At 42.9% G+C, this 17,704-nt stretch overlaps 1 protein-coding gene across 2 annotated transcripts in view; it reads left to right on the top strand.

The window, feature by feature from the left end:
• TENM4 (teneurin transmembrane protein 4) overlaps nucleotides 1–17,704 on the top strand; it is a 600,742-nt gene that overhangs the window by 521,429 nt on the left and 61,609 nt on the right. For both annotated transcript variants that reach the window (XM_063394390.1, XM_063394392.1), the window contains 4 exons: nucleotides 976–1,237; nucleotides 6,891–7,158; nucleotides 9,190–9,333; nucleotides 10,350–10,599. In XM_063394390.1, the coding sequence (XP_063250460.1) occupies nucleotides 976–1,237; nucleotides 6,891–7,158; nucleotides 9,190–9,333; nucleotides 10,350–10,599 (924 nt within the window). The remainder of the gene's footprint in view (nucleotides 1–975; nucleotides 1,238–6,890; nucleotides 7,159–9,189; nucleotides 9,334–10,349; nucleotides 10,600–17,704) is intronic.

Raw genomic sequence — 17,704 nt, 5'->3', positions numbered from 1 at the left:
TTTGCCTGAAGCACATGTTTGGCATTACAGCCGAAGAGACAGTGAGAAAAACACAAAGGAGCAAAAACAAGAGGTCTTTGTTGAAATCCTTTCCTTTCTTACTTAACACCTCTTTTTTGGGTCTGTGCATAGTAGATATTTCCCCGTGGTACTTGATAAAGTCTCAATCTGTGACAAGATGAAGTTTAAATACAAAACTAAGAAAACCACCAGAACCTTATCCTTACATCTTTACATCCAGAGGAAGAATATTTTCCTTGAATATCAAGGTAATATTTTTTCACACAGCTCTGGAAGGCTGTGGGTTATCCAGCACTAAAACAGGCAGAAAAACCACTTGGCTGGAGGTAGCTTAGGATGAAGTCAGAGACCATAGGCAGTGATTCATCTGCTCTAAATGCATAAGAGTCAAAAAAGATGATGTGCTGAGTGTGTGGCACACAAACACCTGCACTGTATGCATTTCTAGTAGACTAGGGTCAGTCCATGACTCTCCGTGTTCCCTGGTTGCATTAGGGATTAGTCAGGTTAGCAGAGATGCCAAGACAATTTATACAGGGATGTGTCAGAGAAACGGCTTTCCAAATGGTTTATTTCATCGTGTGAATTGATCCAATCTGCATTTGTGTGGATAATAACCACTTCAAAAAAAAAAAAAAAGAAAAGAAAATAAGTATGTATGGTCAATATATGTTGGTGCTAGAAAAGCACCAACAAAGACAAACATGTTTCAAAAAAGGAATGGGTATGGATTTCAATTTACATGAGGACAAGGTGCAAAGAAGCTGAGCTTGGACTCCTACCTCCAACATTTGCTGTTACTCAGGTAAAGCCTATTTGGGCTGCAGATTTTAGGTTCTTAAATGAGATTGGAGATATTTCTTGCAGTTATTTTTCTGGGGTCCTTGCTAGGGAGTTAATACAAACAGATGGGGTAGGGCTTGCACTAACTTCGTGTATCATCTCTTAAAACAGCTTTGATCTTGTTACCATTGGTGGAATCTCCATCATCCTGCACTTTGAGCGGGCTCCCTTCATCACGCAGGAGCACACGCTGTGGCTGCCATGGGATCGCTTCTTTGTGATGGAAACCATAGTCATGAGGCACGAAGAGAACGAGATCCCGAGCTGTGACCTCAGTAACTTCGCCCGGCCCAACCCTGTGGTCTCTCCATCTCCACTCACTGCTTTTGCAACTTCCTGCTCAGAGAAAGGTCCCATTGTTCCTGAAATCCAGGTATGAACTGTCTGAGCTGAAGGACAATAACTCATAAAATGATAGAATGGTTTGGGTTGGTAGGGACCTTAAAGATCATGTAGTTCCAACCCCTCTGCCCTAGGCAGGGACACCTTCCATTAGACCAGGTTGATCAGAGCCCCAACTGGCCCTGAATTGGGATTGGGGATTCCACAATTTCTCAGAGCAACCTCTGCCAGTGCCTCCTCATCCCCATCTTCTTTCTGTGCTTTTTTGACAGCTTTGAGCAACACAAATGCAACTATTCCCCTGCTTTCCTAACAATAAGCATTCCCTTGTTACCCCATTTTTTAGACATTTGACAGGAGCACTCCCAGACACTTGCTTTACCAGATTTCTTTTCCCTGATGCCTGAGAGATGGAGGCCAAGCACTTGTGACTGACAGCATGTGAGCTGGGACCCCTGTGTGATTGACAACAAGCCCTGGGTCAGCCCTTTGGCATTCAACATGCCCAGCACCAGGCTGATGCCCTGTCTCTGCTCTAATGCCTGTCTTCTGTTCAGGAGCCAATTCCACCCACTGGGCACTATGGACCTGGGTGCTGGAGTGTTGGAATGAACTCTCTCAGGGTTGGAAGTCACAGCCCCCACTCTACACAGCTGCTGAGACATACAGTCAGCCAGCAGATGGCTGAGAAGGGGCCAGCCTGCAGAGCACCTCAGTTCTGTTGCATTTCATGGCATTTAGAATAGATGAGCAGAGTGAGAGGGTTACCTTCAATTTCTCATCCCCATTTTCCTTTTTTTTTTTTTTGAAGAAATGTGAGTAAGATAAAGAACCTTTACAATCTGCTGTGGCTTCAAAGTATTTTGTCAAATGGAAAGTTGTGTTTTAAAATAGTCCAAAAAACCAAATTATGAGTTTTTCTTAAAAACACTAATTCTATTGAAACATATGGATGTAGCAGCATTCAACCTTTGCTGTCTTGGATATGCTGTTCTCTGGATTTTATGTGCCTGTGTTCAGCATGTCCTGAGTATTACTTTTAGTGATAATAATCTGCCAAGGTGGAAATAATAACAAGTGTAGAGACAAACTGTGTGCTTCCGGTGTGACTCCACTGGGGTTGCGGTACCATTAATGAGGAAAGAAGTCACTTTATACCTTCTAGTTTTAATAAAGCAGGTGCTAAACCCAGCAACAAATAAAGCCAGTGGTCTCTTTACCTCTCCCTCTGGACCAAGTCTTGTGATCCCTTCTCACACTAGTTTCCAATTACAGTCACCATGTTTGTCCCTGCATAATTACTAATTAAGTCCTGCATCTTGTAAAGTCCATTGTGTTATAAATTCTTGGTTCGGAATCTTGGTTTCCACATCTTTTTATTAAATAAACAAACATTATGAAAGGTAATGGTTAGTGCTGCCTGGGTAAAAGCAAATACCTGATACAGTGCAACTATGAACATAACCTCAGTCATTATTTGGTACCACGAACACCTTCCAGTAGACCAGGCTGCTCAGAGCCCCATCCAACCTGACTTTGAATGTTTCCAGGGGTGGGGCATCTACCATCTCTCTTGGCAACCTATGTCAGTGTTTTACCACCCTCATCAAAGATATTTAGTGCCATTTGAAATGTCCTGATACCCTGCTTGGCCTCCAACTGCCAATCCAGAAGGATCCCTGTATCAGTATCCTGCATTGTATCTTCTGAATCTTTGTGAACAGCAGATCACTTGGGACATCCCAAATCCCATTAGACACCTGTAGTTATGGAATCTAATACATAAGGAAGATTAATTCTGATATTATAAGGAGTTCAGTTGTCTGGATATGTGCCAAATATTCGAGCTCCCATTTAAGTGGACAGAAATCTAATCAGTACATCAGCGGAGCCTACACATCACTTAAGCTGACCATCCTGAACCTTTCTGGTTCTCACCGATGGTATCAATTAGATTCCACTGATTAAATTTGATGATCACATGCCTACCTCACATGAACATAAGTTGGCATCTGGATTTAGATGCATTAAACTGGGATTGAATGCCACTCTTAAGTTTACAAGGCAACACCAACCTTCTAAAGAGTCTGTCTGTATCTGCTGTTAGCTGTAGGGAAGACCTAAAAGAGCACTTCAGAGGAGACAGCTAACTTAGGCTCCTAAGTTGAGATAAGATGAATCCCATACATGAGGAACACAGTGCTTTTCCTGTGTGCCATCTGTCAGAGCTAAAACCTGTAAATCAATATTCCACCTCAAATATTGACTGGTGAAGATTAGCGGAGTTTGTGGTGCAGGAGTTTACAAGAGAATCTGATTTGTGGCAGAGTCCTGACTGTACTGCAGTTCAGAAATGGACTACTTTTCATTTCTATACTGGATATACATACAATAAAAAATAACCTAGCTGTCCGTTCCTGCAGCTGCATTTTATAGTACACAGTTCTCAGCAGGGAAATGTTAAATATAAAAGGTGTGAGCACATAGCTGGGAGGAGGTGACAAGCAGATAGCAGGGCTGGGAAAGAGATTTGGACAAGTGGGTAGATAAGAACCTCATGAACACCAACAAATAAATGCAGAAATAGATGCAGTGCTCTCTACCCAGATGCATTCAAAAAACTTAGTAGTGCATATTTAATATTTGATTCACGTGCCTATAGACAGATTTGGGGCCATTCAGGATGCCCTGAAGTGTCCCTTCAGGCCTCCAACTGTAGTTCAAGAGAGGTGGAGATGTCAGAGAGGTCCACGTCAGAGTTGTCATGCCCTTGCAGAAGTTGCGGATACCATAGAACATTTCAAAAGCACTAGATGTCTATGTTAAGGCCCATGAATCAGATTCTAAATGATTCTCCTTTTCAAAACTCACTCTGAGCATCTCACCAAAAAAAAAAAAAAAGACATTGACTGTTCCTTGTCTGTCTGCTGGCAGAGTGAAGAGTAGCTGTAGGAGACATGTAACCCAGCACACAGAAACAAGATTTTCTACCTTGTCTCGTGCAAAGAGTAGAAAAATTGCTCCTGAGACAAGAGCAGATCAACACCATAGAGCCAAGAGAACATGACAGTGAAAATTGCTACCCTGTGTAAATCCCCAGTAAGCCTGAAGAAGCAGCTCTTCTGCCTGCCCACCCTCGTGGCTGGACCTCTTTAAAAGAGCAGATTACATTGGTTAGCCTGGGATAAACTCTAAGAGCCTTTCACAAAGCCTACAGTCACAGCATATGAATGTGTCTGGGCTAAACAGCAATTATCAAATAGAAATAAGGGCACAATTTAGCTCTTGTTACTTCTAGCACATTCAGATTATTTTAAAGCTTGTTTTTCCCCTTCTCCCCAACTGATATATACATCTCCCCCTACTGAATTATACACCCCTCTACCAGTGCCAGGTTTTGTTGCTAGCTTGTCACCACTTACAAACTGCAAATATATTTTGAATCACCTGAATTACTATTTGAACGTCTCTTCAAAGAGACACCTTTAAACCCAGCCCCTTGTGCTGCTCAGTGCCTTGGCAGCGTTGGGCTGACCTTTTCTTTGGAATGGTAGACAGCAGAGATAAATTAGGGCAGAGAGAAATAATTACTTTTGACAAGGATCTGAAACAGACTTTCCAAATAGTATCTCCATAACAATTATTTTTGCCTGTATTTATCCTAATGGGGTTACATATGAAGACAGATTTGATACAAGGGACCATCTTTACTGCAGTTTGGCTCAGCTTGTCCCTGGTTGAGCCTGGTCCCAGTCCAGCTTGTTGCTGATCTCATAAAATATATTTTTAAAATCCTGGGTTTTCCCAGCTCTGCCATATTTCAGCCTCCTAAGCACTGAGATATGTAAATTAAAAAGACTGCATTAGAGAAGGTAAATATTTATGAGCACAGTGGAATGGGGCTTTAACTGCTGGATGTGTCCGTCTTAAAGTGCTGCAACACTCAGAGCCTTTTAGTTATCCCTTGAAAAAGTGTTGGGCCTCGGATAACATCTCAGAAGAGGTGGTTTTGGGGGGCAGATTACAAAATTTTTCATTTTTGATAACACTAACCAGAAAACCTGTAAGAGTTGAGCAACTCACTGTGCCAGAGAAGTTTGCCGCTCCCACATAGAAGGAGTGGGTATAGGAGTGACATAACTTGGAAGGCAGGAGGGTCATGGCATCCTAAAATCTCCTCAGTGGGAAGGGACCCACAAGGATCATTTAGTCCAGCTTCTGGCCCTGCACAGGACACCCCAAGAATCACACTGTGATAACTGGGATCCCCTCCTGACAGGTGGGTCTCTTGACCCACCAGCCTTCAGGCTTCCCCACCCTTAATACTCAGAAAGATGATTCTTGCTAGGAAAGTATTTTCCAAGCTCATTTAGGGTCCAGCGCACTGGAGAACTTCACAAGTGGCACAGGAGAGGACTGTGCCAGCTGTGACCTTGTAACACATCCCATTAGCAGACCAGGCTTTCCAGCTCACTGGTAAGCTTCTATCTTCATTTTTCAATCTTCACCAGAGGTTGCTGACTTGTGCCAAAAATGTCCAAGCTGGATGCTTACCCAAGAGTGAAGTTTTCTTTCTTGAAAGTGATAATTTTTTTTCTCCTAAGATTCTTTTTATCAGTATTTTGCATGGAAAGATCAGCACAGTGTCAGGGATATACTTGTATCACTTTTCATAAGCATTCCAAGTATTTCTACATTAAAAAAAAAAAAAAAAAAAAAAGGTAAATTAGCTGAAAATCCCATCTTTATTGAGGCTTCTCTGTTCTCAAAGCAGAAAAAGGTTTCCCTGATGTTTCTTCAGTCTCTTCTGAAGTTTTGTACTGTAGTGGGTACCTGTTGGATAACTGTCCCAGTCAGTCAGAAAAACCCACACTTACGGCTGGAGGAGAAAATGAAGCAACTGACTTAGAATACAGAGGAGTTTGGAAAAGAAAGAGAAGGAGGAATGCAAGGGAAGGGAAAGGAATTGTAGGTGGTAGGTTGGGCCAACAGTTTTATCACTAAAGTAAGAAGGAAAGGAATTTTAAGCAAGTACCAGAATAAGTAGGAACAAATGTGAGGTCGGAAAATAAGGGCGAGAACAGAGATTAAAAAAAAAAGGCTAGAGGTAGATGGTAGATCAGGTAGAGAGGGTCAGAGTGGAGCTAGGAGAGGAGCAGTTCCAAAGAAGGAGAGATGGGTAAGTCAGAGAAAGGAAGGGTGGAATCAGGATTCACTAGTGTCTTGGAGAGAATTGCATGTTATGATCAGGACCAGGAAACATCCTTAAGGCCAAGCAGGACATGATATTTTACTGGGAAAAGGAAGCCAGGAGATAAAAATTAGAGGCCTCTAAAACTTATGATGATAAAAGACAGAAAATGGAAGCTAAACTGATGGGCTGTAATTATCTGAGATCCCAGGCTCTTTTTTCTGTGGGTGAGTGAGTGCCTTTGCAAACACTGATTTATTGTGACACTTTGTTCTCCTGTTCTTCCATGTAACAGAGATGGAGAAGGCAGGAGGCATTCCTTAGCTTCCAGAAATAAGTTACATATATGATTTCATACTTGATGCCTACTAGGTGCCTTTTTAGACATGCCTGCCAGAGCTTTTATACAGGTGTGTTTGATAAATTACAGCTTCACTGCCTTTTCCTGTCTGCTCGCTGCTGATTTAACACCTCGTGGATTGCTTTTCCACAGGCTCTACAAGAGGAGATTAACGTTTCCGGCAGTAAAATAAAAGTGAGTTACCTGAGCAGCCGCACAGCTGGCTACAAATCCGTGCTGCGGATCAGCATGACCCACCCCACCATCCCCTTCAACCTCATGAAGGTCCACCTCATGGTGGCCGTCGAGGGACGCCTCTTCAGAAAGTGGTTTGCAGCAGCTCCAGACCTGTCCTACTATTTCATCTGGGACAAGACAGATGTCTACAGCCAGAAGGTGTATGGGCTCTCAGAAGCCTTCGGTAAGCAACCCCAGGGCTTGTGCCTCCCTTAGAAGTAGCTAAGTGGCAGTGATAGACCTTGTCTTAGATCAGTGTGGTCTGACTGCAGACACGTGAAACGGTCCCAGCAGATTCGCTGCAGCACATGTTCCCCTGCAGATGAGTCACAGAATGGTCTGGGTTGAAAGGAATCTTAAAGACCATTTAGTTCCAATGCCTCAATCATGGGCAGAGGTGCCACCCATTAGATCAGGTTGCCAGGAGCCCCTTCCAATCTGGCCTTGAACACTTTCAAGGACAGAGTACAAATACTTCATCTGTTCTCTGGCTCGTGGCCCAGCATGTACATCCTGAGCTGCTCCTGTCCTACTCATACAGAATGAATTAGCTGGGACTAGAAGCATTTGGCTGCCTCTCACCTATAGCCAGAAACTGTCAACACTGCTTTGAAAGGAATCCCTAGGATAGAGCCCTGATTGCCACTGCTCCTTGTGTCTGACCTTCAGGACTGGTCTAATCTTAGATTCCCCTTTGTTACCCATCCAAGAATGCCATCCCATACTGGGTGTGTAGTGAACAGAGGTAATGCAGTTTTGCAGTGATTGCTTCCCATCTGTCAACACCCAGTGGACATTTGGTTACAGGTCTTCAACTGAGTCTAGACTAGACCTTTCAGGCTGCCAGGAAATGGTATCAGCAAAATGGGAGAGATCCCAAATTAGCAAACACGGCTCCTATTGACAGAAGGATGGTTCACTGATGCCTCATAGCTCAACTGAAGATAAGTCTTTTTAGAGGAGTTGCAGGATGCCTGATTTTCCAGGAGTAAGAATATGTGCCTTCCTCCTCTCACTAGACTCAGCTGCCTTGAGCAGGCTGGATGATACACCCTGCTGAGCCTTACCCAGTTCAGAGTCCATACTGAGAGGTGTGTCCTGGTAGCATATCCTGAAGGACTCTACTAGATGCTAGCAGATGCTGGATCATCAGTGGGTCCTGGAGTGCTCCATGAAACAACTCTGCAGCTCCAGAGTACCCAAGCAGGTCCAAGGACATCAGCATTCATACTTTCAATGATTCCCACCTTAAGAACAGCAGAAAATACTGACCACTCATATCCTAATTCACATCTTTGTCTGATACAAGCTGCAAAAAACTATGTTTGATGGTGAATACTGAGTTCTCTCAGTGCTCAGCACTTTTCAAATAGTCTGGTGAACTTGTAAGATCAGACCATTTTTTTTCTGTCTAGTAAAAAAAAAATCTATGTAATTACTTTTCATTTGTGTGGAACTTGCAGTTCTGCTCTGCTTCAGCTGTAAAGATTAGAAGAAGAAAAGCAGACCAGTGAAAATGGTCCTGCTTCTTCTGAGAAAATCGTAAAGAAATCATTATTCTGTCAAAAACATGATTTTCCCTCTGCTGACATAATTTTAAGCAACTCCAGCGTGTTCAGTGGAGTTACTCCTGAAAGGCTCTGATTAGATATCATGGCAAGCAAACTTGTGACATTAACAGTGACCACAAGTCAACCTGGCTGAGACTGCTGCCTCTGAGGGACTCACTGCCCCATGCATGAATTGTGCAAGTCTTTACCTTCCAAGAAAGATCATGGTCAAGATCAAGTTCCTGGTATGCACTCTTTGATCAATGAAAGTAGATGGGAGTAAAATTCTCTCATCTGAGAGTTCAGCAGTGGTTTACACTCTCAAATCATAGAATATCCTGAGTTGGAAGAGACTTACAGAAATCAAGTCCAAATCCTAATACCCATTGTTTTAAAATACATCATTTAAAAAGTGTCTTTTAAAATTTTTGCACATTTGCTCAACACCTACAATGGCATTGACCTTTTTAAATGTAGAATAGAGTTTTAAGAGAAAAAATATTATGTGCATTATGATTGTGCATTATGTTGATGACATTTTCAATTAAATTAGCAATTTTCTGTAGAAATGCTCTTACTCTTGCTCAGTTGTGTCTCTGTGTAAGCTGGCACTGCATTTCTGGGTTACTAATCTAAGGAGTCTTTTGTTTCTCTCTTGTTCACAGTCTCAGTAGGTTATGAGTATGAATCCTGTCCAGACTTAATCCTGTGGGAGAAGAGGACAGCTGTGCTTCAGGGTTATGAAATCGATGCTTCCAAACTTGGAGGATGGTCCCTGGACAAACACCACGCCCTCAACATACAAAGCGGTAGGTTGTCTGTGACACATACCAGGAATAATACAGAATAATACAACGTTGCAAGACCCAGTTGCTCCTTATCACTAAGAATTCAAGGAAAGGAAAGGAAAGCAACCTGACCAACACATGCTCTCTCGTGTATTTTACTAACAGTTATTTCTAGTAACCTACATTTAGAAGCAATTTGGTGTGCAAAATGTAAAAGAAGCTGGCCATCACGAAGTAGTTGAATGTCAGCCCAACTTTGTAGTGTTGGAAAAGAAGAGTATTAACAAGGAAAATATTCCTAAAATAAGGACGGGGAGTCTATTTAGATTGGAGCTGTCATTAAGCATAAATCCACCCAGAGGCATCCTCCAGTGTGCCAAGTTACTTGCAAAACAAGAGAATTCGTGGGTCCTAAGGGAGAATGGAAGGTTCCAGAGGCCTTGAAGACTGCTGAGGACTGCAGTAGGGAGGCTTAAAAGCTGATCAGAACATGGTCAAAGGTGGAAGCACTGTGTCCCTTTGGATAATAGTGGTATGGGAGCAAACATCTAATTCAGCCCACACCACTGCTGAGAGCACTACACTTAGAGGGATGCTAGACAGAGCGCCTCTAAAACTTTGCAGATGAAACATTTCACTAAAGAATGTCCCATGGTCTTCCTGGCCCTTACTTTTCCATGAGCTATGTAATTTTTACTTGGTATTTTTACTTGGTAGGCTCTGAATTACAGGACAAGGAAGAACAGACAGGGCAGGTAAAAATTCGTAAGATGCTGAAAAGTGTATTTCATTCAAAGGTAAAGACAGTCTTATTCTCCCTACATATTATCCTTCTGCAGGAAGTGTAATGGATCTAAAAAGAAACTTAATTCGGAAAAGAGGCTCATCATTTGAAACTATTGCAAAACAATACTATAAAACCTTCTTGCTACTTAACAGATTCCCCAGCTGGCATGCAGCATTGCCAGTTTGTGCTCCCTTTGGTCTCAGTCTCCCTGTTTCTTTAATTTCCATAATACTGTTTTCTGTCTCTCTAGGCATCTTGCATAAAGGAAACGGGGAAAACCAGTTCATTTCCCAGCAGCCTCCTGTAATTGGAAGCATTATGGGCAACGGCCGCAGACGGAGCATTTCTTGTCCAAGCTGCAATGGCCTGGCAGATGGAAACAAACTCCTGGCTCCTGTTGCCCTAACATGTGGGTCTGATGGAAGTCTTTATGTTGGAGATTTCAACTACATCCGAAGGATCTTTCCCTCTGGCAATGTCACCAACATACTGGAGCTGAGGTACTCTGTGCTGGATGTGGCCGTTAGAGTAATACTCTTAAGTTCTGCAGAAATCTTATGTACCCAAAAGAAAAATGAGCAAAACCCTTAAAAAAAAAATACAAGACAGCAAAGTAGAGAAAAAGCTGTCTGGATCTGCCTCTTCTGCAACTCTGCTGACTTTGATTTACAGCAGAGAAATACAGGCCTAGCAAGTTCTTCCAAAACTGAATCGCACGCCAAAAATATTGACACATTTCTGTGCTGCTAAATCAGGCTGTGCTGATGTCTGCCTTTTCCTATAGTCAGAAACCAGTGGGAATCCTGAAAATTAACAAGCAGCCTCTGAGATAACCTAAACTTGGAAGGACACAGCACTGACGATGATATGTAGAGGTGAATCAGGACTGGTGATCGCTCATAATTTAGACAAGATGATCACTCTCTGCAGTCTCAGACTGGGGTTTTCTAGCTGTTTTTTGAGGGGACAGCTGTAGCAGCCCCCTTCAGTTCCCAACTGAGCAGCAGTGTGAGGCTGAACATGCAGATGGGGAGCATCTGGAAGTAAGTGGAGAGTTTCCTTTCAATGCCAGAAAGGAAAGGAAAAAAATATACCAGGAGAAAAAATGAGGAAGGGGCAGGAACATCCATTAAAAACAATGAAGCAGAGGGAAAAGTATGAATTGTCACAAGTTCTGAGAAAATGGAATAAATTGTGACTGAACCAAATTTCAAATTGACCTCACTGGGGATATTTTTCCTATCTAAAGTCTCCGCAATGGGGCCTGGGTCTGGGCTTTGCATGGCCAGACAAGCCTCACTCCAGGAAAGTCATACAGAGTTAAGGGAGTATTTCTGAATGAGTCTTCCATGCTTGACAGGCCTGAACTCAGGTCCTGAGAAGTCAGTATGAGGATAGCCTGGTAGGAAGGTTCCATACTCCTATTTACCTTTCAGGATCTGGCCTGAAAGTGAGATTCTTCACAAAAGTAAGACCCTCCCTCTGCAGATTTAATATCCCCTGCTGCTGAGGACAAACACAAGACTGCATTTCTGCAAGGGTTGCAGCCAAATTTGTGCAAGATCCCCTTAGTCCCTCCTGCTCAAACATGTCATAGTCATTAGACCTTGCCAAAAGTCTTATTTGGCACTCAGAACAATCCTTGTAGGTCATGGTGTATGGAAAAAAAATCCAGACAGCCATGAGAAGGCTGGCACTTACAGAACAGCTGCCTTGGTATATGTACCCCAGAGGGCTGGGGCACCTTTCAAGTCAGGAAGCAAGAACCTCATTTTTGCTATTCTGTTCCATGATACATGAGAACATAATTTGTCTCACGTTTGTAAGGTGGGAAGCTGGGATAAACCTTCAGACCTGGTCCTCGTTAGAGTGTAATATCCTTCCAGGGCCAGAAAGTTATTTTAATGACCAAAGGTGAGATTTCCAGAAGAGCCTAGGTGAGCCCAAATCCCATTGCAATGGAGTAGGATTATTATCTCTTTCCCATAAGTACAATTTTGAATACCCAATCCCTGTTCCATTGTCAGTGGAAATACCAGACCAAACAAAGATTTTGCAAAGTATTTCCTCATTGGGGAAGAGAAAATTGGAAGTCTTTACAGAGTAGCCTTGCTGGCTGTTGTGTAGAGCCACAGAGTTAAATTGACTCGAGTTAAATCTGCTGCAACAATTGCTGCTTCATCTGTGCAAACGCTCAGGTTACTGGATCTAATGAACATTTTTTCACTCTGGTGTGCTGTAAAGTAAGTGGGTTCAGATGTCGCCTGCCTAAAAGCTGTGGAGGAAAGCCATTGCTTTTGGACTAAACAGAGTTTGCTTGTGTCTTTTCAAATCAGCATCTGCCTTGAGATTAACACCCTCACTATTTGGCTCCAAGGTTTGTTTGCAGGGGTGGCTTTGGAGTGCGGTGTTCTGGAAAGCAAATGCATTGTGGGTTGCAGGGAGCTGCAGCTGGATGTGTAACTTAGACCTATGAAAAATGTCCAGCTGGGCATAATTTCAGTCCTCTAGGATGGAGTTCACAAGGTTGCAGCCATGAACTGCCACCCATAACTGTGCCACTCTTGAGTTACCTTTGTAAATCACAAGGTGTTGCTTTGACTGAGGGTGAAAAAAACTGTAAAGATATCTACATCTATTTAGCTCAGCGCTGCACTGAATGATAGATAAAGTCTGATGGTCCTATCTCTTTTGTGAGTGAATAACTCCAAGCAGGTGAGATCACACTTCCTTTGTGATATGCAGCAGTACATAAGTGAGCTCACTGCCAGGTAATATCCAATATAAAATACATCAGTGTCATTCCAGCTAAGTCTTTATTTATTATTGCATTGTATGATACAGTTACTGTCAAGTTTTCAATCTGCTAATAATGCATCGAACTGAGCTGCTAACACCTCATTCTTTCTTCTATTCCCTGCTTTCCTGTCTTCTGTCAGAAATAAAGATTTCAGACATAGGTAAGCCAACCAGTGGAGAATTCTTATGCTGCTCCCTGTCTTGTTGCATGTTGTTACACAGTGAGCCACAAGTGCCATTTCCAGATGATTCAATAGCAAATGAAGCTGGCGTGATTAAAACTGGCGTAGGCAATCAGTCATCAGAACTGGGAGCCATTAATCACAGTGTGAGCCATGCAAGCTTCTGCATGAGCTGTTATAGCTGGAGACAGGGGAAGTACAGGCAGGAGAAGCTGGATAACAGGATGAGGAGGGGGGGAAAGAAAAATGGGTGGGAATTAACCGAGAAAGTAGAATGGGAACAGTATCACGATACAGATCACTGGAACAACTGGGATGGAAAAATAATTGTCGTACAGTGAAAAGCCTTCATTTGAGTTTGGAGGGTTTAACAGCCATAATGAAGATCCCTATGTACCCCAGCATCACCCACTCAGGGAAGTTAGTTTTTGTAACATTTTTCAGTCTGAGCTTTCATAAAGAGCTTTGACACGTGAAAGTCTGTCAGGCTCAAATAGGAGGTAGCGCAACTCAGAGCCTTGGCCAGGAAATGCAATAAAAGAGTAATGACAAGAAAACAAGATAAAAGAGAGACTCCTAAATTGGAGCTTTGTCACTAAGAATATTTGTCACTTGGGTTCACTGGAGTTTCAGTGGGTTTGATCCAATCAGTTGCATTCCAGAAGATGTCAGCTTCCTGTCACTGCCTGTGTTTGCAAGGACTTCTCTGACTGACAAGTTTCCCATCCTTCTCCCTGGTTGCTTTTCTAAATCAGAAGCTTAGACTGTGTGGAGTTGGGGTTTTTGTGTGTGTGTGTTTAGTTTTCTTTTGCATTTGGGATTGGGGTTTTTTCTTACTACAAGCTTTTCATTTACTATTTTTTTGACTTTATAGAAGCTATGCTAAACCAGAAGTGTTCTTTTATCTGCATGCCTGGAAATGAAATGGAGTAGAAACTGATTTTTTATCCTATTGCCAGAACAATAACGAAGGGCTGAGCTTCACAGTGTAATGGACTGGCCCAAAGCATCTATTAGCAGCGCTGGGAGGTTGGTACCCAAGACCTTTTCACTGATTGTCCTCATCAGGCTGAGTTCCAGCCCCCCAGCTACTTTCACATCATTTGAAGGCTATAGAAAATTTCATTTCTCTTTGGAACAGCCAGGTTGTGTCCATAAAGAAATGCACAGCCACTAAAGTGCATCTGCTTTGACAGTGAAGGGCAGTAGTTGGATACCTGTTATGAGAAGAGGTTTTGTGTATGAAAGCAGTTACTGAAGGAAGATCTGTGGACTGGTCACAAACACTGCAGATTGGCAAGCAGAGCTGGCAGGGCTTCAGCCTTTAGGCAGTTCCTAAAAACTAAGGAAGTAAGTGAAAGAAATCCAAGACATGCCTGCTTCAGTGTAGCCCAAAGAGGATCAGGGAGGGAGGAAGCAGATGAGGAGCTCCAGATCAAACACTCCCATCTCTGACTGCCTTGAAGGAGTCACCCATCTGTTAGTGCCTGTTCTGTGACATTTGCTTCAATACTTCTTGCTGGGAAGACTCTCTGCTCCTGACCCTCAGGCAAATGAGTGGGTGTAGTCTCAGCTAAAGCTCCAGTGCTTTGAACTCCAGAAGGTCTTAAGCTTGACACCAGTGACCAGCAATGGTTCAAACAGTGAGATCCACAGGGCTGAATCTTAGTGGTTTGGAAACCACTGGAACTCTGCAAAAGCCCAAATGAGGGATGTTAGCTAAGCCAAAAAGCATCACCAAATCATGATGCCCTCTCTGCAGGAACGTGGAGGGCAGTGAGGCATTTCTTCTTACAAATATATGAGAAGTGGCCACTCTAAAATGTATTCTTCCTTTCTTGTTTCCATTCATACTGTAGAGAGAAGTCTACAGTTAGCAACAAAGAGAGGTATCTCAGCAAACAGCCCTAGGATCAGGTAAAAAGTCTCTTGCAGTCTCTGGCTTAGCTTATGGCATTGTTATAAAGTTTTATTGTCCAGTGTGTCACACTAGAAGAGCTTTGGGCATCACGCACAAACTGCAAACACTAAAAGACCAAGTGTAAATTCAGCTCACTGCACTATGTGGCCTCCTTAGGTATTAATCTATTGAGTGTCACCCAGGGAAAAAAGACCAGTACCTCACACAAGCTACAATTAAATCCTTTGGTTCTGAGCTGCAGGGTGCATAGCATGGAGCTATGGAAACACAGCCCCACTGAACAAAAAGCTCCTGGCTGCAGGAATTTGGTAGTTTTTTAGTCTCCAGCAAATGTACGTGGCCAGCAAGGCTCAGAGAGGAAGTGGGAAGCTGGCACAGAAGAAGAGGTGGTTTTGTGTCCTTAAACAGAGACATCAGATCCAAAGAAGCCCCAGGGGTTTATCCAGGTCAGTGGCTATGGGTAGCTAATTTTGCTGGTGTGCCTGCTCCTGTCTGTTGACCACAGTGGGAGCCAGAGCTGTACAGTTACCAGGAAAAGAAGTGTCCTTTGAAGAGGTGGTAAACTCTGGCATTTGAGAAACTAAGATACAGTTCATTGTGTAAGATAAATGTTAAAAATAGTCAGACAAGTCCTACCCCAAAAGGTGATCTTTTTCTCTACTGCTTGTAAAGGGAATTAAGGCAGCCTGCTCTGATGTGAGCATCCACATTGTAACCATCTAACCATCCCTCGACATCTTACAGAAACCAATAAAAAGGTGCAGTCTGCTGTGCCGATGTTTTCTAGGGAACCTGCTGAAAAAAGTGACCATCTCCATTTTCTCATCTCTATTTCTTAGACTGGCTTCCCACTCTGTAGTAGGAGGTTCCTTCCTAGGACTCCTCCAAAACATGGGCTCTGGGCCCAAAGGGAGAATACCAGCCTTTGTTCACAGCCTGTGAATATATCATAGTACAACTGAAGCAATCCACAATCCAAGCCTGCTGCCTCTGCCAGCTCACCCAACTTTGTGTCCTGTTTCTTCCCTATGCCTGTGTGTAAGGACTCATGTAAAGCAGAAATACTTTAAAAAGGAGTCTGAATCTCCCCACATACTGCAGAGCTCCCTAAATGGTATTGGCACTATCCTGTCCAAACAATGAGAATGATAAAAGAGAGAGGCAGATGTATGGAAGAGACTATACACAATCCCAAACAAGTGGGATCACTGTGGACTTGGAAGATTTCCCTGTGCTTTCCCAGCACATCACCGTGTCACAAGTATACATGGAAGGAGTATCACCTCCATTTCACTTTGGCTTGCAGAACCATGAAACTGTTCTTATTCCCAGTGACTTACACCCTTACACCATCATGCCCACTAATACCCATCAAAGTGTCAGTTCTTGGCTAGGGACCAGCCCATCCCATCACTGCAACTTCAGTGTTATTGCTTCAGGGAGTTTAAAATATCAATGCATTCTTCAGATTTTCTTCTAAAAAACTGTAATAGCTCAAGGAAAACTCTGAATGGGAAATCAGCTCTTCCTCCACAGTCATTTTCTAGTGGCAGTGCCACTATTGGGGATAAATATTCTAAGACTACAAACAGTATAGCCAATCAAGTCTTTGAATAGTAAAAAGTCCTGTCTTTTGTTTTGGACTGTTACCTAGCTGAGAAATAAGAGAGGATGAAAGGGGGAAAAAATCCTCTCTGCTTCACCCCAGGCATATTTATTTCAGTTGCAGTTCAGCCCAGTCCAATCTACCACTTGCATTTGCCTGTTTATTCTGGCTTTAAATATAAAGTGAATCCCCAATGTTCCTGGCTCCCCTGCTCATGCACCATCCCAGATAAAGGGAAGCATTTTGGGAGATTTTACATGACCAATGTATGTTTATTTAGGCATCTTTCACCCTGAAGGATCTCAAAGTGACAAAAAACCACCTCCAGTGTATAATACTGTGCAATTCATGCCAGGGCAGAGCAGGATAGTATCTCTCTGCAGTGCTGAAAGCAGTTGGCAGGGTCCAGGGGGGTAAATTCCAGCTCGACCATTTTCAACATATTGTTTCAGCATCTATTCTATATAAGAGCTGGGAATAGAAAATTGTTTTAAGAACTCTCTTTTTTACAGAAGATTGTAATCAATAATAAAACCCACCAGAGTAAGGCTGTGCAATCCAAAAATAAATCACAATAATGCTGGGAGAGGGGAGCAGGAATTTCTCTCTATCCCCATTTTTCTCCATCTCTGGGTAAGTCATTTGCCTTTGCCCATCTGCACATAGGCTGCTCTAAAACTCAGGGAAACTTATCTCTGCTTGCCAGTCAAAGATGGTAAAGGATTGCAAAGTGCCATTAAAACTCTCTTCCTCTTGTCCACCTCCCATGCAAAATAGAGATTATGAACAGCTCAAAAGCTTACTGACATTCAGCAGGGCTTTGTTAGGACAGTCAGCAGAAAATGCAAGGCTCTGATCAAAATGGATGATGGATTCCCACAGGGAACTTCTTCCACCAGGGTTGAAGCCACTTGCTTAGTGTGAGTGACATGCAGGTAAATGAAATAATACCCTCCCAGCCTGCTGTCATTGGGAAGGAATACAGATGGAGACTGAACTGTCAGGCTGGAGCTGTCTTGAAGGTCAGAGCATTTCATTTAGCAGGAATCAGTGTCATTTTTGGAGATGAAATCTGTTCAGACTTTAATAGGATAAAT

Source organism: Prinia subflava, chromosome 3 (assembly GCF_021018805.1).
Source record: "Prinia subflava isolate CZ2003 ecotype Zambia chromosome 3, Cam_Psub_1.2, whole genome shotgun sequence".
NCBI lineage: Eukaryota > Metazoa > Chordata > Aves > Passeriformes > Cisticolidae > Prinia > Prinia subflava.
This window is presented reverse-complemented; position numbering and strand designations above follow the sequence as displayed.